The sequence below is a fragment of the Ostrinia nubilalis genome, chromosome 22 (assembly GCF_963855985.1).
Source record: "Ostrinia nubilalis chromosome 22, ilOstNubi1.1, whole genome shotgun sequence".
Lineage (NCBI taxonomy): Eukaryota > Metazoa > Arthropoda > Insecta > Lepidoptera > Crambidae > Ostrinia > Ostrinia nubilalis.
In genome coordinates, this window is record NC_087109.1 from 8,457,415 (window position 1) to 8,479,949 (window position 22,535).

General features: G+C 46.3%; 1 protein-coding gene across 1 annotated transcript in view; it reads left to right on the top strand.

The window, feature by feature from the left end:
• Positions 1–22,535, top strand: part of LOC135082994 (RNA-binding protein fusilli) — a 105,706-nt gene that overhangs the window by 79,821 nt on the left and 3,350 nt on the right. Inside the window, exons 7-18 of the mRNA XM_063977754.1 lie at positions 462–572; positions 819–951; positions 1,647–1,784; positions 2,288–2,503; positions 3,596–3,763; positions 4,604–4,663; positions 6,769–6,927; positions 13,291–13,371; positions 14,046–14,162; positions 14,891–15,481; positions 21,592–21,599; positions 22,015–22,148. Coding sequence (XP_063833824.1) covers positions 462–572; positions 819–951; positions 1,647–1,784; positions 2,288–2,503; positions 3,596–3,763; positions 4,604–4,663; positions 6,769–6,927; positions 13,291–13,371; positions 14,046–14,162; positions 14,891–15,481; positions 21,592–21,599; positions 22,015–22,148 — 1,916 coding nt within the window. The remainder of the gene's footprint in view (positions 1–461; positions 573–818; positions 952–1,646; positions 1,785–2,287; positions 2,504–3,595; positions 3,764–4,603; positions 4,664–6,768; positions 6,928–13,290; positions 13,372–14,045; positions 14,163–14,890; positions 15,482–21,591; positions 21,600–22,014; positions 22,149–22,535) is intronic.

Here is a 22,535-nt window from a genome sequence, read left to right on the forward strand (position 1 = left end):
TAAATATTTAAGTCAGTTAATTGTAATAAAAGTTATTTTTAATTAAATGTACTTCGAAGGTTGAATCATTCTTAGATGTCTTTATCGGCTAAAGACCTCAGCTACTAGGTACTATGAAAAGATTATTTATTTATTTTATTTAAAACAAGTTAGGTACATAGCATTTCCAAATATTAATGATAACTATTGACGGTGTCACAAAAACCAAAAAAAAACCAAAAAAAGATATGGATATATTTTTATTTTCCTTGATTAAAAAAATATAATTACCAAGAAATTATTTAGATTAGTGTTGGGATTCTTGTATTGATCATTATTATTTTAACTTTATACCTATAATTTCGACCAATTTTTCGGTAGCTCAGCGGTAGCTTAGTGATCGAAGGATGTGGGTTCAATTCCTATCGGATCCAGTTGTTTTATTTAACTCCACAATTAACGCATATTTTCTGTTGTTGCAGCTCAAAAGACGATGAAATAGACGGCAACTGCATCGTTCGCGCCCGCGGCTTGCCCTGGCAGTCGTCGGACCAAGACATCGCAAAGTTCTTCAGAGGACTCAATGTTGCCAAGTAATTTTGTATTCTTGTCAATCAAGAATAATCTAAGTCAAAGGAAAAAAATATCTATTTGTAACATTATTAAATAGTAGGTTGTCTACACATTTAAAAAAATGTTATTAGTATTATTTTATTTTTGAGGTACCTACCTTTAAATGTCTATTTTAGCTAAATACCGTTGAATTAAAATATGGTTCCATACAAATTCTTACAATCTTTAACTCTTAATAATACATATTTATTTAATTGTCTGTGCAGGGGCGGAGTAGCGCTGTGTTTGTCGCCGCAGGGGCGCCGTAACGGCGAAGCGTTGGTGCGGTTCATCTCGCAGGAGCACCGCGATATGGCGCTCAAGCGGCATAAACACCACATCGGCCCTCGGTACATTGAGGTAGGTTAACTTAACTGTCAGCCGCCAGGCATTTGGTATAGCTCAATCAGTGGTTAGAGCAGTCTCCCTGCAAATGAAAGGATTTAGTTCCACCTGAGGCAGTCGATTTTTTGTTGTAAATTCACACAGTATCAAATCAAATCCCCAATTCATTAACTTAAGTGAGACTGACCGAGTATCCTCCCATTTTTCAGCACCAGCCGATACGTTGTCCCGCATACGTGTTACAGATTTTGGCAACCAGTTGCTAGTTGCAAAATCGCAACATGACTGCTACGCGAAACAATAATGATAGTGCCGTGTTCAATTATAGCTGGCGCTTGTTTCTATATACAGTGTGAGTCACGTTAAAGTGTACATATGAAAATAGATGAAACTAGACCTATTTTTATCGACAAAAAAGAGGTCAAAAATTTTTTGTTTTTTTTTTATTGATGTAAAAAAAATTTTCATAAAAATTATTTTTTGTCGATAAAAATAGGTTTAGTTTCATTTATTTTCATATGTACACTTTAACGTGACTCACACTGTATTTTCGCAGTCACGTTGCTAGTACATAACCAGTTGCTATAAATATTCGTAAAAACCCCGCCAAACTGGTGGTAGGGCAAGCTGTATGTGGGACTTGATTAGGTGGTCTGAAAAGGATTTACCTAATAATAAAAGAATTTGAATTAAATACCATTCTTCCGCAGGTGTACCGTGCGAGCGGCGAAGACTTCTTGTCCGTAGCGGGCGGCGCGACGTGCGAGGCGGCGGCGTTCCTGTCGCGAGGCGCGCAGGTCATCGTCCGCATGCGCGGCCTGCCCTACGACGCGCAGCCGCAGCAAGTTGTAAGTGAAAATATTATGCTGTTTTCCTATAAGTTACGGGTCTTTTATAAGCACTTATTCTACCAACATGAAGCAACAAAAATATTGGGCACAGTATCTAAAATTTTATTAAAATTCGTGTCAACGCTGCATCGTAAGTTACACGGAAAAACTGAGTTATTAAACCAAGACAAAATTAAAGTGCTTTCGAAACTTTTTTTCATCCCTCAAACTACTTTATTAATACGCGGTGAAAATATGATTGCTAGTTTCGCTTTGTTTATTTGCGCTCTTCTTTTAAAGCATAACAGTAAATAATAAAAAGTTCTTGAATTAAAATCTCTGGTATCTCTTCAAATTATTAAAAGTGCCCATTACCAAATCCCAAATATGAGCCAGACAAATTATCCAGATTTCTTATTAGAATTGTATTAATTTATGTTGATTGTTGATCATCCTTAAAGCTACTAAATTTCAGAATAAAACTATTCAGAAATAACCCCACGTTCTCTGCCCTTTTCCAGCTTGAATTCTTCTCAACGGGTGACGACCCAGTGCAAGTGCTAGATGGCGCTGAAGGCGTACTTTTCGTTCGGCGAGCCGATGGCCGAGCCACTGGCGACGCCTTTGTGCTATTCGCGAAGGAAGATGACGCGCCCAAAGCGCTTTCGAGGCACAGGAAATTAATAGGAGCACGATATATCGAATTATTTCGATCTACTACAGCGGAGGTGCAGCAGGTAAGACATAAGATGATTTGAACACTATTATAGTGGTTTTTAAAAAAATTTATTGACCATTAATAGCAACAATTGATCATATTCTTAACCAGTAGGCTTATCCTTATCTATCTTCCGTAAATAGGTATGGAATACAAAATAATTACGGGCAATTATTATAATGCCCTGTTCTCCGGCTGACGTTAGCAATGGCTGAACCATTTAAACTTGTTAAATTTTTTATTAAAAAAATGATCTCATAATTTTCCGATGTTTGTAATATTTTACAGTTTACAACTTTTTCAGATACATTTTAAAATCCATGTCATATTTTAAATAAATATTATTATATGAATAACATGGACGAAGTATTGTAGATGAATGTTTTTAATTCTAGGGTAATTGCTGTGACTACTGTTAGGTATTTTTTGAGTTTTCTTGGAATTTATTTCGGTTGGAAACAATGTTATCAGCTGTAGTAAAATTCTATTAGCACTTTAGCGCGGATTATTGACTAGCGAACAATAACTTATATTTCTTATCGGCCTTGTAGTGAGGTTAACATTTACACAAACAAATTCAACTCTAACTGTATTTAGATAAAGGAAAAAATTGCTTAACATTTTGTAAAGGTTCTTAGCATACTATAATCTGACTATAAAAGTTAGCAGGGGACACAATGCAGTTTGGTTATTAGCGAATTAATATTCACTTGGAAATTCAACTATCAGTGTGTACCGTACCTCAAGCATTAACAACTTTCGTCTTCGAATCGTTTGCGTATTCGATACTCAACCTTCGAATTAAACGATAACGTGACCATTTTGATTCTCAAAATAAGTTTCGTGCAAACATTTCTCATACCTACTAAGTTCACTTTACGACACGTTCACAAGGGCGCTGTTGCAGTTTCATATTAAATTTTTTGATGGCGATTCGAATACGCAAACGATTCGAACTCGAAAGTTTTAATTTATTTTAAAGAGTTCTATTCAACGCTGTGATTCACTTAAGCAAGTATCGCTTGTGAATACGGGCGTTAGTCCTTCAAAGCGACGCCCATGAAATCAAATAAGTAAATGTCGTCACCCATTTCTTATGCTTCTTTCGCAGGTGTTAAACCGGTCGCTAGAGACTCGCACAAGCACCGCCAGCACGCCGGCGGCGGCGCCCGCGCCCGCCGAGGGGCTGCTGCCGGTGGCGCTGGTGCCGCAGCACGTCATCACCTCCGGCACCGCCAAGGACTGCGTGCGCCTACGCGGCCTGCCCTACGAGGCGCAGGTAGGGCATGCAATTCGGATATCCGGATATCCATATTATTCGGATATTCGCCACATTTATTATTCGAATAGCATCTATGTAATTATTCGGTCTTTTCGAACAATACGAATACGCCTTTCCTATTAAAAAATTGTAAAAATATCTGACCGCAAACTTATTAATAAAACTTAAAACTATTAAAACTGCAGGCAAGAAGTTAGCGGTAAGGTTAGATTATGGACAAGTGCGCGCAATCGCAGATATCCCTTCAAGTGCCAACCAATATTCGCGAAAAAGGTTAAAGTGCCAGGCATATGGTTTCCAATGGTGCTAGTGTTATGGTGTAGTTATCTCCTGTGGTACTGAGATTTTTTGTTTGTAGTAAACTGACTACAACTGAGTCACTGGACTCCTGCTGGAGTCCAGTGACTCAGTTGCCCTCAGTGGGCATCCGGTTTCTCAACTGTCCTAAAATCTACTAAGGATACTCCTGCCTGACACAAGCTCTTTGCAGTCTGCTGAATATGAAGCCTTCAATGGTCATGAGCTGTTGGACTGATGAGTTTGGATGATTTGAAAGTTTATCCTTGTAGCGGAGTGTATGGCTCTTGCTGATATACCACGGCATTTGGACAATCAAACGTACGGCTTTTGTCTAAGTGCTCGATTATGTCGAGATTGGAGTTGGCAGCTGTTCCCCACAGCTGTATCCCGTAGGTCCATATAGGTTTAAGGATAGTTTTGTAGACCATCATTTTACTACTGGTGTTCAGCTGTGACTGGACTCCGACAAGCCACATCATGTTTTTTAGTTTGGCATCTAGTTGCTTCCTCTTTGTCCATATTATATGCTTTCTCCAGGTTAGCCTGCAGTCCAAGTGCAAGCCCAGATACCTAACGTCCTCAGCGGCTCAGCCTGAGGTATTTGGATACCATTAAGTTTAACCGGTGGGCAGGAGTTTCTTCTAAGAGTGAAGGTTACAGAAACATGCACAGATTTGAGTGAGAGTGAGGCCGTCACTGGATCGTCATGTGTTGCCATTGTTACATTGTCGTCAGCAAAGGTTCCTGTGAATGTATTTGCAGTTGTTGGCAGGTCAGCGGTAAACAATAGGTATAGCACGGGCCCCAAGACACTACCCTGGGCTATACCGGACGTTATGTTGCATAGGGCAGAACCAGAGTCTCCAGATCTGACTTCAAAGCATATGTCTTTCAAATACGACCTAAGTATTTCGTAGAACGGACATGAGAGGTTCTGTTTAAGTTTGTACAAGAGCCCTTTATGCCAGACCTTATCGAAGGCTTGACTTATGTCCAAGAACGCAGCTGAGCAGTATCGTTTCTTTTCTAGTTCTTCAGGGACGATGTTTATGGTTCTGTGGACCTGTTCAGTTGTGGAGTGTCTTTCCCGGAAACCAAATTGATGTTCAGGTATCAGATCACCGATGTGGGGCTTCATTCGTTTGAACAGTATTTTTTCGAATACCTTCGATAGCAGCCTTTTTTTTAAAGTAGTTAATGAAGTTAGATGATAGTATTAAGCAAATTGATCCTTATTAAAATGATTGATTATAGACAAAAAAGTGTTTCTTTTCATTTACATTATATTGAAAATAGCAGTATTCGAAAAATTCGTTTTATTCGAAGTATTCGAATACCATAAATTTTAGTATTCGAAATATTCGAATACCAATATCGAACGAATAATGCATGCCCTAGGCGCAGGTAGGAGCGGGAGACGAGACCCCCACTTCAAACTGGGGGCGCTTGGGACGAGAGAGGGGCGCTGGAGACTCGAGGGGCGCTTGAGACTGGACACTAGGGGCGCTGGAGACTAGACGCTAGGGGCGCTGGAGACTAGACACTAGGGGCGCTGGAGACTAGACACTAGGGGCGCTTGAGACTAGACACTAGGGGCGCTTGAGACTAGACACTAGGGGCGCGTGAGACTAGACACTAGGGGCGCGTGAGACTAGACACTAGGGGCGCTGGAGACTAGACACTAGGGGCGCGTGAGACTAGACACTAGGGGCGCTGGAGACTAGACACTAGGGGCGCTTGAGACTAGCTAGACACTAGGGGCGCTTGAGACTAGACACTAGGGGCGTTTGAGACTAGACGCTAGGGGCGCTGGAGACTAGACACTAGGGGCGTTTGAGACTAGACACTAGGGGCGGTTGAGACTAGACACTAGGGGCGGTTGAGATTAGACACTAGGGGCGGTTGAGACTAGACACTAGGGGCGGTTGAGACTAGACACTAGGGGCGCTTGAGACTAGACACTAGGGGCGCTTGAGACTAGACACTAGGGGCGCGTGAGACTAGACACTAGGGGCGCTTGAGACTAGACACTAGGGCGCTGGAGACTAGACACTAGGGGCGCTGGAGACTAGACACTAGGGGCGCGTTAGACTAGACACTAGGGGCGCTTGAGACTAGACACTAGGGGCGCTTGAGTGAGACTAGACACTACGGGCGCTGGAGACTAGACACTAGGGGCGCCTGAGACTAGACACTAGGGGCGCTTGAGACTAGACACTAGGGGCGTTTGAGACTAGACACTAGGGCGCTTGAGACTAGACACTAGGGGCGCTTGAGACTAGACACTAGGGGCGCTGGAGACTCGAGGGGCGCTTTAGACTAGACACTAGGGCGCTTGAGACTAGACACTAGGGGCGCTGGAGACTAGACACTAGGGGCGCTTGAGACTAGACACTAGGGGCGCTGGAGACTAGACACTAGGGGCGCTGGAGACTAGACACTAGGGGCGCTTGAGACTAGAGACTAGGGGCGCTGGAGACTAGACACTAGGGGCGCTGGAGACTAGACACTAGGGGCGCTTGAGACTAGACACTAGGGGCGCTGGAGACTAGACACTAGGGACGCTTGAGACTAGACACTAGGGGCGCTTGAGACTAGACACTAGGGGCGCATCAGGCTCACGAGTCACTAGAGACCACTAGACACTCACGACACTAGCTTCGCTAGACACTGCTCGCCTCTGGAGCTCCTTCAGACGCTAGAGGTCGCTAGAGACTCGCACAAGCACCGCCAGCACGCCGGCGGCGGCGCCCGCGCCCGCCGAGGGGCTGCTGCCGGTGGCGCTGGTGCCGCAGCACGTCATCACCTCCGGCACCGCCAAGGACTGCGTGCGCCTGCGCGGCCTGCCCTACGAGGCGCAGGTAGGAGCGGGAGACGAGACCCCACTTCAAACTGGGGGCGCTTGGGACGAGAGAGGGGCGCTGGAGACTCGAGGGGCGCTGGAGACTAGACGCTAGGGGCGCTTGAGACTAGACACTAGGGGCGCTTGAGACTAGACACTAGGGGTGCTGGAGACTAGACACTAGGGGCGCTTGAGACTAGACACTAGGGGCGCTGGAGACTAGACACTAGGGTCGCTTGAGACTGGACACTAGGGGCGCTGGAGACTAGACACTAGGGGCGCTTGAGACTAGACACTAGGGGCGCTGGAGACTAGACACAAGGGGCGCTTGAGACTAGACACAAGGGGCGCTTGAGACTAGACACTAGGGGCGCTTGAGACTAGACACTAGGGGCGCGTGAGACTAGACACTAGGGGCGCTTGAGACGAGACACTAGGGGCGCTGGAGACGAGACACTAGGGGCGCTTGAGACTAGACACTAGGGGCGCTTGAGACTAGACGCTAGGGGCGCTTGAGACTAGACGCTAGGGGCGCTGGAGACTAGACACTAGGGGCGCATCAGGCTCACGAGTCACTAGAGACCACTAGACACTCACGACACTAGCTTCGCTAGACACTGCTCGCCTCTGGAGCTCCTTCAGACGCTAGAGGTCGCTAGAGACTCGCACAAGCACCGCCAGCACGCCGGCGGCGGCGCCCGCGCCCGCCGAGGGGCTGCTGCCGGTGGCGCTGGTGCCGCAGCACGTCATCACCTCCGGCACCGCCAAGGACTGCGTGCGCCTGCGCGGCCTGCCCTACGAGGCGCAGGTAGGAGCGGGAGACGAGACCCCACTTCAAACTGGGGGCGCTTGGGACGAGAGAGGGGCGCTGGAGACTCGAGGGGCGCTTGGGACTAGACACTAGGGCGCTGGAGACTAGACGCTAGGGGCGCGTGAGACTAGACACTAGGGGCGCTGGAGACTAGACACTAGGGGCGCTTGAGACTAGACACTAGGGGCGCTGGAGACTAGACACTAGGGGCGCTGGAGACTAGACACTAGGGGCGCTTGAGACTAGACACAAGGGGCGCTTGAGACTAGACACTAGGGGCGATTGAGACTAGACACTAGGGGCGCTTGAGACTAGACACTAGGGGCGCTTGAGACTAGACACTAGGGGCGCTGGAGACTAGACACTAGGGGCGCTTGAGACTGGACACTAGGGGCGATGAGACTAGACACTGGGGCGCTTGAGACTAGACACTAGGGGCGCTTGAGACTAGACACTAGGGGCGCTTGAGACTAGACGCTAGGGGCGCTTGAGACTAGACGCTAGGGGCGCTGGAGACTAGACACTAGGGGCGCATCAGGCTCACGAGTCACTAGAGACCACTAGACACTCACGACACTAGCTTCGCTAGACACTGCTCGCCTCTGGAGCTCCTTCAGACGCTAGAGGTCGCTAGAGACTCGCACAAGCACCGCCAGCACGCCGGCGGCGGCGCCCGCGCCCGCCGAGGGGCTGCTGCCGGTGGCGCTGGTGCCGCAGCACGTCATCACCTCCGGCACCGCCAAGGACTGCGTGCGCCTGCGCGGCCTGCCCTACGAGGCGCAGGTAGGAGCGGGAGACGAGACCCCCACTTCAAACTGGGGGCGCTTGGGACGAGAGAGGGGCGCTGGAGACTCGAGGGGCGCTTGAGACTGGACACTAGGGGCGCTGGAGACTAGACGCTAGGGGCGCTGGAGACTAGACACTAGGGGCGCTTGAGACTAGACACTAGGGGCGCTTGAGACTAGACACTAGGGGCGCTGGAGACTAGACACTAGGGGCGCTTGAGACTGGACACTAGGGGCGATGAGACTAGACACTGGGGCGCTTGAGACTAGACACTAGGGGCGCTTGAGACTAGACACTAGGGGCGCTTGAGACTAGACGCTAGGGGCGCTTGAGACTAGACGCTAGGGGCGCTGGAGACTAGACACTAGGGGCGCATCAGGCTCACGAGTCACTAGAGACCACTAGACACTCACGACACTAGCTTCGCTAGACACTGCTCGCCTCTGGAGCTCCTTCAGACGCTAGAGGTCGCTAGAGACTCGCACAAGCACCGCCAGCACGCCGGCGGCGGCGCCCGCGCCCGCCGAGGGGCTGCTGCCGGTGGCGCTGGTGCCGCAGCACGTCATCACCTCCGGCACCGCCAAGGACTGCGTGCGCCTGCGCGGCCTGCCCTACGAGGCGCAGGTAGGAGCGGGAGACGAGACCCCCACTTCAAACTGGGGGCGCTTGGGACGAGAGAGGGGCGCTGGAGACTCGAGGGGCGCTTGAGACTGGACACTAGGGGCGCTGGAGACTAGACACTAGGGGCGCTTGAGACTAGACACTAGGGGCGCTTGAGACTAGACACTAGGGGCGCTTGAGACTAGCCACTAGGGGCGCTTGAGACTAGACACTAGGGGCGCTGGAGACTAGACACTAGGGGCGCTTGAGACTAGACACTAGGGGCGCTTGAGACTAGACACTAGGGGCGCTGAGACTCGAGGGGCGCTTGAGACTAGACACTAGGGGCGCTTGACACTAGACACTAGGGGCGCTTGAGACTAGACACTAGGGGCGCTTGAGACTAGACACTAGGGGCGCATAAGGCTCACGAGTCACTAGAGACCACTAGACACTCACGACACTAGCTTCGCTAGACACTGCTCGCCTCTGGAGCTCCTTCAGACGCTAGAGGTCGCTAGAGACTCGCACAAGCACCGCCAGCACGCCGGCGGCGGCGCCCGCGCCCGCCGAGGGGCTGCTGCCGGTGGCGCTGGTGCCGCAGCACGTCATCACCTCCGGCACCGCCAAGGACTGCGTGCGCCTGCGCGGCCTGCCCTACGAGGCGCAGGTAGGAGCGGGAGACGAGACCCCCACTTCAAACTGGGGGCGCTTGGGACGAGAGAGGGGCGCTGGAGACTCGAGGGGCGCTTGAGACTGGACACTAGGGCGCTGGAGACTAGACACTAGGGCGCTGGAGACTGGACACTAGGGGCGCTTGAGACTAGACACTAGGGGCGCTTGAGACTAGACAATAGGGGCGCTTGAGACTAGACACTAGGGGCGCTTGAGACTTAACACTAGGGGCGCTTGAGACTGGACACTAGGGGCGCTGGAGACTAGACACTAGAGGCGCTGGAGACTAGACACTAGGGGCGCGTGAGACTAGACACTAGGGGCGCTTGAGACTAGACACTAGGGGCGCTTGAGACTTAACACTAGGGGCGCTGGAGACTAGACACTAGGGGCGCTGAAGACTAGACACTAGAGGCGCGTGAGACTAGACACTAGGGGCGCTTGAGACTAGACACTAGGGGCGCTTGAGACTAGACACTAGGGGCGCTGGAGACTAGACACTAGGGGCGCTGGAGACTAGACACTAGGGGCGCTTGAGACTATACACTAGGGGCGCTTGAGACTTAACACTAGGGGCGCTGGAGACTAGACACTAGGGGCGCTGAAGACTAGACACTAGAGGCGCGTGAGACTAGACACTAGGGGCGCTTGAGACTAGACACTAGGGGCGCTTGAGACTAGACACTAGGGGCGCTGGAGACTAGACACTAGAGGCGCGTGAGACTAGACACTAGGGGCGCTTGAGACTAGACTCGAGGGGCGCTTGAGACTAGACACTAGGGGCGCTGGAGACTAGACACTAGGGGCGCTTGAGACTAGACACTAGGGGCGCTTGAGACTAGACACTAGGGGCGCATCAGGCTCACGAGTCACTAGAGACCACTAGACACTCACGACACTAGCTTCGCTAGACACTGCTCGCCTCTGGAGCTCCTTCAGACGCTAGAGGTCGCTAGAGACTCGCACAAGCACCGCCAGCACGCCGGCGGCGGCGCCCGCGCCCGCCGAGGGGCTGCTGCCGGTGGCGCTGGTGCCGCAGCACGTCATCACCTCCGGCACCGCCAAGGACTGCGTGCGCCTGCGCGGCCTGCCCTACGAGGCGCAGGTAGGAGCGGGAGACGAGACCCCCACTTCAAACTGGGGGCGCTTGGGACGAGAGAGGGGCGCTGGAGACTCGAGGGGCGCTTGAGACTGGACACTAGGGGCGCTGGAGACTAGACACTAGGGGCGCTTGAGACTAGACACTAGGGGCGCTTGAGACTAGACACTAGGGGCGCTTGAGACTAGCCACTAGGGGCGCTTGAGACTAGACACTAGGGGCGCTGGAGACTAGACACTAGGGGCGCTTGAGACTAGACACTAGGGGCGCTTGAGACTAGACACTAGGGGCGCTGAGACTCGAGGGGCGCTTGAGACTAGACACTAGGGGCGCTTGACACTAGACACTAGGGGCGCTTGAGACTAGACACTAGGGGCGCTTGAGACTAGACACTAGGGGCGCATAAGGCTCACGAGTCACTAGAGACCACTAGACACTCACGACACTAGCTTCGCTAGACACTGCTCGCCTCTGGAGCTCCTTCAGACGCTAGAGGTCGCTAGAGACTCGCACAAGCACCGCCAGCACGCCGGCGGCGGCGCCCGCGCCCGCCGAGGGGCTGCTGCCGGTGGCGCTGGTGCCGCAGCACGTCATCACCTCCGGCACCGCCAAGGACTGCGTGCGCCTGCGCGGCCTGCCCTACGAGGCGCAGGTAGGAGCGGGAGACGAGACCCCCACTTCAAACTGGGGGCGCTTGGGACGAGAGAGGGGCGCTGGAGACTCGAGGGGCGCTTGAGACTGGACACTAGGGCGCTGGAGACTAGACACTAGGGGCGCATCAGGCTCACGAGTCACTAGAGACCACTAGACACTCACGACACTAGCTTCGCTAGACACTGCTCGCCTCTGGAGCTCCTTCAGACGCTAGAGGTCGCTAGAGACTCGCACAAGCACCGCCAGCACGCCGGCGGCGGCGCCCGCGCCCGCCGAGGGGCTGCTGCCGGTGGCGCTGGTGCCGCAGCACGTCATCACCTCCGGCACCGCCAAGGACTGCGTGCGCCTGCGCGGCCTGCCCTACGAGGCGCAGGTAGGAGCGGGAGACGAGACCCCCACTTCAAACTGGGGGCGCTTGGGACGAGAGAGGGGCGCTGGAGACTCGAGGGGCGCTTGAGACTAGACACTGGGGGCGCTGGAGACTAGACACTAGGGCGCTGGAGACTGGACACTAGGGGCGCTTGAGACTAGACACTAGGGGCGCTTGAGACTAGACACTAGGGGCGCATCAGGCTCACGAGTCACTAGAGACCACTAGACACTCACGACACTAGCTTCGCTAGACACTGCTCGCCTCTGGAGCTCCTTCAGACGCTAGAGGTCGCTAGAGACTCGCACAAGCACCGCCAGCACGCCGGCGGCGGCGCCCGCGCCCGCCGAGGGGCTGCTGCCGGTGGCGCTGGTGCCGCAGCACGTCATCACCTCCGGCACCGCCAAGGACTGCGTGCGCCTGCGCGGCCTGCCCTACGAGGCGCAGGTAGGAGCGGGAGACGAGACCCCCACTTCAAACTGGGGGCGCTTGGGACGAGAGAGGGGCGCTGGAGACTCGAGGGGCGCTTGAGACTAGACACTGGGGGCGCTGGAGACTAGACACTAGGGCGCTGGAGACTGGACACTAGGGGCGCTTGAGACTAGACACTAGGGGCGCTTGAGACTAGACACTAGGGGCGCTGGAGACTAGACACTAGGGGCGATGAGACTAGACACTAGGGGCGCATCAGGCTCACGAGTCACTAGAGACCACTAGACACTCACGACACTAGCTTCGCTAGACACTGCTCGCCTCTGGAGCTCCTTCAGACGCTAGAGGTCGCTAGAGACTCGCACAAGCACCGCCAGGAGCGGGAGACTAATGAGACGGTCCCTATACTTGATTGAGAAACTATAGAGACCGCTAATCTCATGGGTTTTAGGTAGGGATCAGTGAGATAGTGTGGGTTACTTGAGACTTTGAAACCCATGAGTCTCTAAAAAGCACAAGAAACCCATACAATCCAGACACGCTAGACAATTCAGTAAGAGCTTCTAGAGTTTCATAAGTCAATAGGGGTCTCTAAGAGTGTAGGCGCTTTAGGCCCGCGGGAGATACATACCTACGAGTATATGGTTGATTTCCAATATCAAGACATTTTTGTTAAGTTTGATCATTTTGTACATTATTATTATTCTGTGATATTACTAACACTCACTTTATCCACATTTGTTACTCCATAATAATAATACTTAGCCTATTTCTCTTACACGCATCCAGGATAAATCAGTTCATTCTAAATGGTAAGTTCAAATCATAAAACAAATCCTGTTCAAAAGTAACCAATGAGCACCCATAACACAAATCTTGTTGAGCTACCAAAGCAACCAGTGAGCACTACTTACTGCTTAACTAAATACTGTAATAATATTAATCTGTGTTGTAGGTGGAACACATACTGACCTTCCTGGACGAGTTCGCCAAGAACATTGTGGTGCAAGGAGTCCACATGGTTTTCAACGCTCAGGTAACTAATTTTTTTAAAGAAGAATTTTAGTAATAATTATCTTGCACTAATTACTAATAGTTCTGTTAACTCCTCTAGCTAAGCTAAGTACCTACTTGTCGTATTCTCCTTCTGAATGTTATTCTTCGACATACTTGAGTCCACCATAATAGTCCAGCGAACGAATCAGCGGCTAATTCGAGATCCGGTACCTCTAGCATGAACAACTTTCGTCTTCGAATCGTTTGCGTACTCGATAAAATTCGATACTCAATCTTCGAATTAAACGATAACGTGACAATTTTGGTTCTCAAAATAAGTTTCGTGCTACCACATCTCATACTAAGTTCACTTTACGACACGTTTATAAGGGCGCTGTTGTAGTTTTCTTACTAAATCTTTTGATGGCGATTCGAGTACGCAAACGATTTGAACTCGAAAGTTTTTCGTGCTAGCCGTACCGTGAATTGGCCGAACCCTTTTATTTCTCGCCTGGAATAGCAGTTTTCTAAAATGCGTCATAAACGGACGACACTTGAGTCAAGGAGCGGTAAAGGCTGGCCATTTTCACAATTTCAAATGGCAATAATGACTTCGTTCGGTTTTTTTCATTGCTTGCTTTCTTCGTCCACTGCTGGACGAAGGCCTCCCCAAATGATTTAAACATAGTCATCTGAATGTTATTGTTTACCCAGGGTCACCCGAGTGGCGAAGCCTTCATCCAGATGGACAGCGAGGCCAGCGCGTATTTATGTGCGCAGCAGAAACACCACCGGTACATGACCTTCGGAAAGAAGCAGCGGTACATCGAGGTAAGAATAATATTTGGAGATAACCATTACTTAGATCTATTTAAGCTCATAGCAGACTTATCAACTCGCAAAGGGATCAACACCGAGCTGTCATCGCCATTCGCGCTTCAATTGCGAGGCGAGGCGTTTATGTTACGGTGCCGATAAGTGTGCGTTGCAGTATGGATTTTCATACAAAGAATACTGACCGCCTCGAGTTGATACGGTTACGATCCCTTGGCGGGTTAATAAATGTGCGACCTCCTTTATTCGGATGAGTTTGACTATTAGAGCCAAATCACACGATGCAATGCGTTGTCGTTACGGCGATACGGCGAAATCTTTGCAGTGCGGCGACGGCAACGCAACGTGTGCTTTGGCTCAGTTAGATATTTTATTAGAATGTGTTTATGTTTAATAATTGCTTAATGAAGTCTTAGTGATTTGGTGAAGGTTTTAGTGAGATAATATTTAGAATTAGTTCAATATAAATGTTTCTGAAAATAAAAGATGTTTTATGAGCACTGTTAGGAATGGTTCAACTTGCTCTCGGAAGCAGGGTATTGTATCGGATAATAATATTTATTCCTAGCGAGTAATTATTTCCATTGCTCAACGTCCTTTTGAGAATGAAAATCGAATTTTCTAACTTTTCAAGCACCAGATCACGTAGGAATTAGCATTCCACAACTCGTATTAGAAGCGCACGTCACCAAAGACGGCATAGCTGACCCCGCCCCCTCTACCAGGTGTTCCAGTGTTCCGGGGACGACATGAACCTGGTGCTGACGGGCGGCGTGACCCCCGCGACGTCGCCCAAGGTGCTTTCGCCCGGTACGTTGGCCCCCGCCCCGGCGCCGGCGCCTCGTCTGCTGGCACACCACATCGCGCAGCAGAGCCTGCTCGCGCGACAGCACGAAAGCCTCCTGCTCGCCTCCCTCCGCCCCCCTCTCGTCCCTCTCCTCCCCTACGCCCGCCGCCCCCAACCCCCCACCCCGCACCCCCTCCAGCACCTCATCCCCCAACAACAAGTCCTCCCGACCAAACGCTCCTACGACCACGCTTTCCAAGTCCAAACCGACCAAACCCCCGCCAAACGACAGTACACCGTCCCCCAACAAATGACTCCGTCGCTATCCCTCCCTATGCTCTCCTACGCCACCTCCGCTCCCATTTTCTCCTACGCCAACACCAATCCGGTCCTATCTACGTACCCGAGTCTCCCCACTGCGATGCCCACGGCTCTCCCCGCGGGGTACGGGTCTCTCCCCACTCTTCCCACTATGAGCACCCCCTTCCCCACTCTATCCATGTTCCCCACTTACCCGTACTACCCTGGAGTCTAACTGTAGATTGAATGAACTAACATTAACACCGCGGTGCCTGACTATTGGGCGAGCTAAATTTTTTCGTAGTCGAATTCTAACAGGGTAATGAAATGACAAGCTAATTTGACACTGAGACGTGCCTTCGACCGTTCCTTATTTACATACTTTACGCGAATTTACGTATTGAACGGCAGCTTTGTAGGTTAAGAGATCGCTTACGGTTTTCTTGTTGAATTTTTACTGACTTTAATATTGTTGAATTATCGTCTTATTTTTTATTTATTAAGTGAACTGGAGGTTGTTAATCGATGACAAGTAGATATATGAAATATTAGATATACATATTATTCTTATGATCTAGAATCGTGTGATCATTTACGTCGTTGTGATTTTTAAAGTATAAACATTCCACTAGCTAAAAGACAACATTGCCAATTTCCCAAGGCTGATTTTAAGTCTGAGTGAGCAAAGTACTTACGATGATCAGTACTTCGCTTTGGAAATTATTGATTAGGTACTTAACTTTGAGTTATTTTGAGTACAATGCACTTTTTGTGGTTAATATACACGTCTTTTTTATTATATTTTATATTGTAGTTAAGCGTTTTTGTAGTTGTTTGTTGATTGCGTTTGCAAATGAAGTAATTTAAGGAATTGATATACATATTTTCGTATTGCTGAAGTGCAGCTAATGTTAAGTAATGGCACAGGTTGGCACCTCCTATGTCCTCTGATCCCGAACCTCATGTGTACTTAGTATCACAACTAAACTGTCTAAACGCATATTTATCACATAGCTTAACGTCATCGTCAAATATTTTACCTCACACCACATAGAAATAGTAATGTTGGCATTAAATAAAATGATTTTGGATGCGCTTTGAAAGACTATTTTTATTTCGCAGCTAATATAAATGGTAAATATATTTAAAAATCGCAGCTATGTATTATGCTATATGTAATATAGTTATATCTTACCGCTTCAAGCTTCCCGAGCCAAAATGGTCTGAGAAAACGCATTCAAATTGGGTGAATTGTTTAATGGAACTATAGAAACTATTTTAAAATATAACGTCATTGTTATGGTGTTGCCATTGTCTGATATTCACAAATATAGGTATGGGGGCTTATAGTCACAAACACGGTATAAAGGCTAATCTATGTTCTGTCATTTTCTAAATATATCCACAGGGACCGGTTTGAAATGTTAATTTCAGTAGACATACAAGGTACTAAAATTCTAGTACACATAATTTTTTTAATTTCAACTGATTTTACATTTGAAACTGGTCCCGAAATTGACAACTGCGTATATCTCGTTGTCAAAGGTACTGACTATAATATAGTTTAATATAATGTCAATTAATGGTAATAATAAAAGTGTTGTAATATTTTGGTGTATCCGAACGGGTTGTGTTATGGAAAATGCATGCGTGGTACAAACGGTAAGTGTCGCATATGTTGCCAGTTTTAAAAATGGACGATAAACGTAACGGGGTGTAGCATGGCGCTTGAGTTTTATTTTATACGCGTTAAGGTATCTTATTGCATGGCCGCGAAGCGGGTCTCAGCTTACGTTTTCCAGAGCACACCGCGGCCGGATACTCTACGTCCAAATTGTATGTTACTGTCGATTATGTACACAGTTTAGCTGAACTTGATGCGCTGTGCGAATTTTGGACTACATATTATTTTTGTTCTGGCAACAAAAAAAATAAGCAACCATCCTACATTATTTCACCACAGATAAAAAAGGTACCGGACCGTTAAATCCTGTCACCATAGATTAAAAAGAAAAAAATATGTCGTCCAAAATTAGCATTACGGAACTTGGTCCGGGTTAACCGTGTAGTCCCCCAGTGGTTAACGCTATATCACAGCTTCTTCTTCTACGCTCTTCTGAAGCATTCTTTACGCTTTATTATTCCTCTATGTCTCGAGAAACCGATAGATTTTATTTTTCAATGTTTTCTGTGCATGTTTTGGGTCATTTAATATTGGTACTTAGGTACAGGGTTTTATATTTATGATCGACACAAATATATTTTTTTTGTAACAGATAAATCTATTACATTAAAACAAAACTTTTAAAACGCAAAGACATGACTATCAATTAGCCAAAAAACATTTTTTTCATGCACAGAATTAATTGAAACATCGATGTTTTAGCGACTGGGGGACGGGGTGGTGTGAGGATTTTCACTTTTAGGCAAAACAAAAATAGGATGCGTTCAAAATTTTCAGCTAGAACCTTGTCTCATTACATTTTAAGTGTACAGTACGTATGACGTACTATAAACGCTCAAAAGTGAATGTGACAAGGTTTTAAACACAACAATAATGCAAGGAATTTTGTTTGGTATCTACTTAACTTTCGCCTCAAGTGGTGTTACCGGCCGTGTCAGTTATTCTAAAACTTAGTATTTAAGTTGATCATTCCGCAAATCGTCTATGCTTTTGATTTCCATTTGTTAGATGAGTTTTTATTATAATTATATTAGTTGGCTAATGATAGTTTATTGCGTACTTGAAAATAAATCGATAATAATCGTGTTAGATAAATTATTGAGAGTTTCTCTGGTGTGGTGGTTGTGCTATCTATCGTCTATAGTCTGGTCGCTGAGCACGTAGAATTTCGTCCAATGACCCCAAGCTACCTATCCTTATCGCTCGCGAGTAATTATATTGCTGTCGCGACTGTGCGACGAGCGCCCGCAGTGAGTGTGCGAACGCGACAGCTACATAATTACGCGCGAGTGATAAGGATGGGTAGCTTGTGGTCATTGGACAAAATTCTACGTGCTCGGAGACCGGGCTTTAGCTTGCAGGCCTTGTGAAGGACTGGTTCACTAACGCCTCCTGTCGACAGTTTCGTCCTAAATGTATACTAACACATCTTCACTTCGGTGAGTGGGCATTATAGGGTCAGAGGGGCGATTCTCGCGGAATAGATCCTCTCGAAACGCAGAAAAATGTTGAAATCGAACTTTTCTCGAGTGAAAAATAACTTTATTATTCGACATAATTCATTATAATGCTCGACATTTGTTTTATTTGTCTCGAGAAAAGATCGAATTTATTATTTTTCTCTATTTCAAAGTGGTTTGTATTTCACGGAAATCGTCTACATATTATTACGTACAATTACCACTTCGCGGTTAAGCGGTATGTATTATACTTATTCTACAGTTAAGTTTTATTGCGTAATAATTTATGTAAGCGCGGTAATTCATTGTCCGTGTGATTGTATGACAATCGTTATTTATTTTGTTTTTATGTATTGATACAGGGTGTTATGTAAGGTACAGGTTTTCAACAACTTAAAGGATATATTTACACTTTCTAATTTCACGTTGAAACTTGTGGATTTTCCGGGAAATGCACGATTTTCAATTAGCTACTGTAGGGGGACATTGGATACGGTTGTAACAGGGTATGGTTGGTTACAACCGTACTCAGTCTCTACTTTGGTCGTAATGAACTATAGACAACAACTAATAATGATTGAGAAGAAGAAGACAAAACAAAAACAGGATATCGCTCATCTTACACAATAATAAATAAGTTTTTGTCAATTTGACTCTTAAAGCCTTGTGTATAATACAAATTAGGGACGATTTATTTGCACAACTTATCTCTATCTGTTATTATTTAAGTCGAAACACGTAAGCTCCAGAAACATAAACAATATACATTGGTAAAGGCAGGTCTGTAAAAACAAAAAACTTTTCAGTCAGGAATTGGCACATACAAATGTTCACCTACATAATCTGTCGTTATCACCCAAAGCACACCTCTCCAGGTCGAAATAATAACTATTGGAATAACCTTCCTTCACAAGGTTAAAACGATAATATAGCACAATCATTGCTCTCCTGATCCCATCCTTTCACCTAGCTTATTAACTACACCAGGGGTGGCGAACCTTTATGTATCAATGTGCCATTTTTTTCAAAAAAATAAGATGCCATTCGTGCCGTTACTTTACTAAATTATATCAATTAAAACACAACACAACAAAAATAAAACACTTTAATATTGCTACATAAATAAATTTTTGTTTTTATTATTTTATTATAGTGAAATAAAATGTGTGCCAATTATGGCACGCGTGCCATTGGTTCGCCATCCCTGAACTACACCATCAATATTAAGATCATGTACCGATATATTACTGATATTATTACGAAGGGAACAGTACAGTATCACTTAAGCACAACTTGCTTTAGATTCTGATTACAATAACACTTTTTGACGCTTAAAAGACTAGAAAAGTTATTGCTAATCATGGTTTGGAAATTAGAAATGTTTAACTCGATTTTGAGTTGTTTTTTGTTTTCAAATTATGATTTACTCGTGCGCACTTGCCAGACAATTATTTAAATCATACAGTAGCCATTCAAGATGCTTAGATGTATTTTTAAAATCTTCATTTATAACATAAGTAAAGACAACACAATGTTATAACTAAAGTTAAGACGGCAAGATTTTAAAACTTTGTCGTGATATCAATTGAACGACAGAGACACTTGCATTCTCTTTCTAACATCCCTTGTTTAATTTCGTAACCCTTTTAAAAGACCACGTTAAAAGTAATACCTAAATGTTTTTGGACCATAGGTAGGTAAATAGACCTGCAAGCTTTCAAGAGGAGAGCGTATCTTCACCATAAAGACCGGCAACGCACCTGTAACGCCCCTGGGAGTGCGACGGTAATCACTTACCATCAGGTGATCCGTCTGCTCGTTTGCCTCCTGTCACATTAAAAAAAAACAATTTTAATTAATTCTTCTGTTAAGTGCGCACACGCAGGTTTCTAGTCAGTTACGCGTCAATACTTACAACTCTTCATGTTCCGCTTGAACTGCATGGAAACTACAGGTGACAGAAACTTGTACCGGGAGGCAAATTAAGCTTAGTGTGTCGTAGACAACTGTTTTGTGCTTAACTTAGCGGAGTCTCATGGGTTAAGGTTTAACGCCCACTTAGCGGGATGTTTAGTGGTCCAGTTAATCATCAGTTAACGAGACGTAAGTATAATTTACCTATCATTGTTGGGATCACGTGATATTTAAGCTCTATCTTACTCTTGATTATCGCATTTATTTCTTTGGGACTTCAAATTATTTTAGAATACTTAATTATATTCGCAGTCAATGGCAAATCAATCTACCACAAAAGTACGAATTTCTCCAAAGGTTTTTGAACTTTGTCTTAAGGAGGTAATTAATATTCAAAATCAATTATTGAGGAAATTCGTCATATCTGTGGTAGGTGATTTGATATGGGCAGTAAATTTTAAAAGCAAGCTTTCCCTGTTACAATAACAGATTAAAATTTTTTCGTCAACAATGCATGGCTAATGACGGCTCTACAATTTATTTCGACTTATTTTCATAGAATTTGAAGTCTCAACAATGGTGCTAAAGTACTAGGGTACTAGGCAAGCATAAGTTTAGTAAAGTCCGCAGCTTGGTGTTGGCGGCGACTGGCGACCGTGTGTAACAAACATGATTTTGGTGTAAGTTGCGCACTGCTTTGGTGATCTGTTATTGCGTTCTGAGACCCTGGTGAGTGTTCATATTGTTTTTAATTATTTAACTACATTATATATTGTGTTGTCCATCCTTGTATCGTTAGTGGTTAGTTGAATAGAGCTTTGACTAAACTATGTACCCGATCGGGCACGTCAAATAATTCACTATTAAACCACGATACTTCATGTAATGTATGGGGATTTGCATTTACTATTACGCGGGCATATAATAGCAATGTTATATAAAATTTCTAAGTTCTTTTAAGTCTATGTTCCTATTTTTACTTAAAATGTGACTAACCAATACTGGCATGACCTGCATACGATGTTCAGTTGATAAAATCATCATTTTCGGGGTACTAAAACTATGTATGTATAAAATGGGTTTACTATCTTAAACAATAACAAAAAATATCACTTATCACCAAAAAGAAATGCGTATTTTATACGACCAATCTGATCGTAGTTAGTTAACTATTATTGAAAATATAATTTTCATTTAAGTTATTACTGTTAAACCCTTCTGGTATTAGTTTAATTTAGCTGTTTTGACGTGTGAAGTAATTAACATTTTGTTATTAAATAGCACGTCGAGTAAGGGGCGTAATCGGGTATCGTATCGTAATTTTATAATTTTGTATAAAAAAACTAAGAAATACCTAGTTAAAACTAACGTACCTACTCAAATGCTGATTTACCTACCTTACAATGAAAGAACTACCGAGTTTGTGTTTGAAAATTGACAAATTGCTCTTGCAAAATTCCCACCTGAGGCAGTAGATTTTTTGGAGTTTTAAAAAATTCTTCTTTTAACACAACAGAGCCACATTAAATTTTATTATTAGAATAATGTTTAAATATTTTTGCAATTGGAGGCCTACTGTTTCAAGTTTTATGAGTAGGTAAATCTTTTTAACGTTAACGTGTTAAACCCCATAATCCGATTACGCCCCGCCCCGTGCCGCGTGGACGCTTAACCCCTTCGCCGCTGACCGAGCCGTCCTCACAGGTCCGCTGACGTATTACTACCCGTCGATGGGTCCGACACTGCCGCCGCCGCCGCCGCTGCTCTACTGGGGGTATCCCACGCCGCCGGTGTCGCCGGCGCACTACTACCACCCGCCGCATCATCCGCAAACCATGGTAAGTTTTATTTCGAGTTAAGTTGAATAAAAACGAAAGTATACCATTGTTAATGGTACCATTTCATTTTGGTACTTGTCCCACCCGAGAAAGCAAGTAACTTAACCATATGGGTTACTATTTTTTCTTCTTTCTAATTATTTTCTTCACGTTGTGTTTCTCTGTTCACAAAATCGGTCGTTATCCAGAACCTATTTTACGGGTCAAAAACGACCCACTGGGCATATATGGGTTAATGAAGGATTTATATTATGGGCTATTGAAGTACATTTTCTCGTTTATGAACCTATTAAACTTCCGACTCCTCCTTTATTCTTCTTTCCTCTTTTGTAAATTTTTATATTGTAACTAAATGAAGTATGAACCCTTGGGGGTTTTTCTAATTAA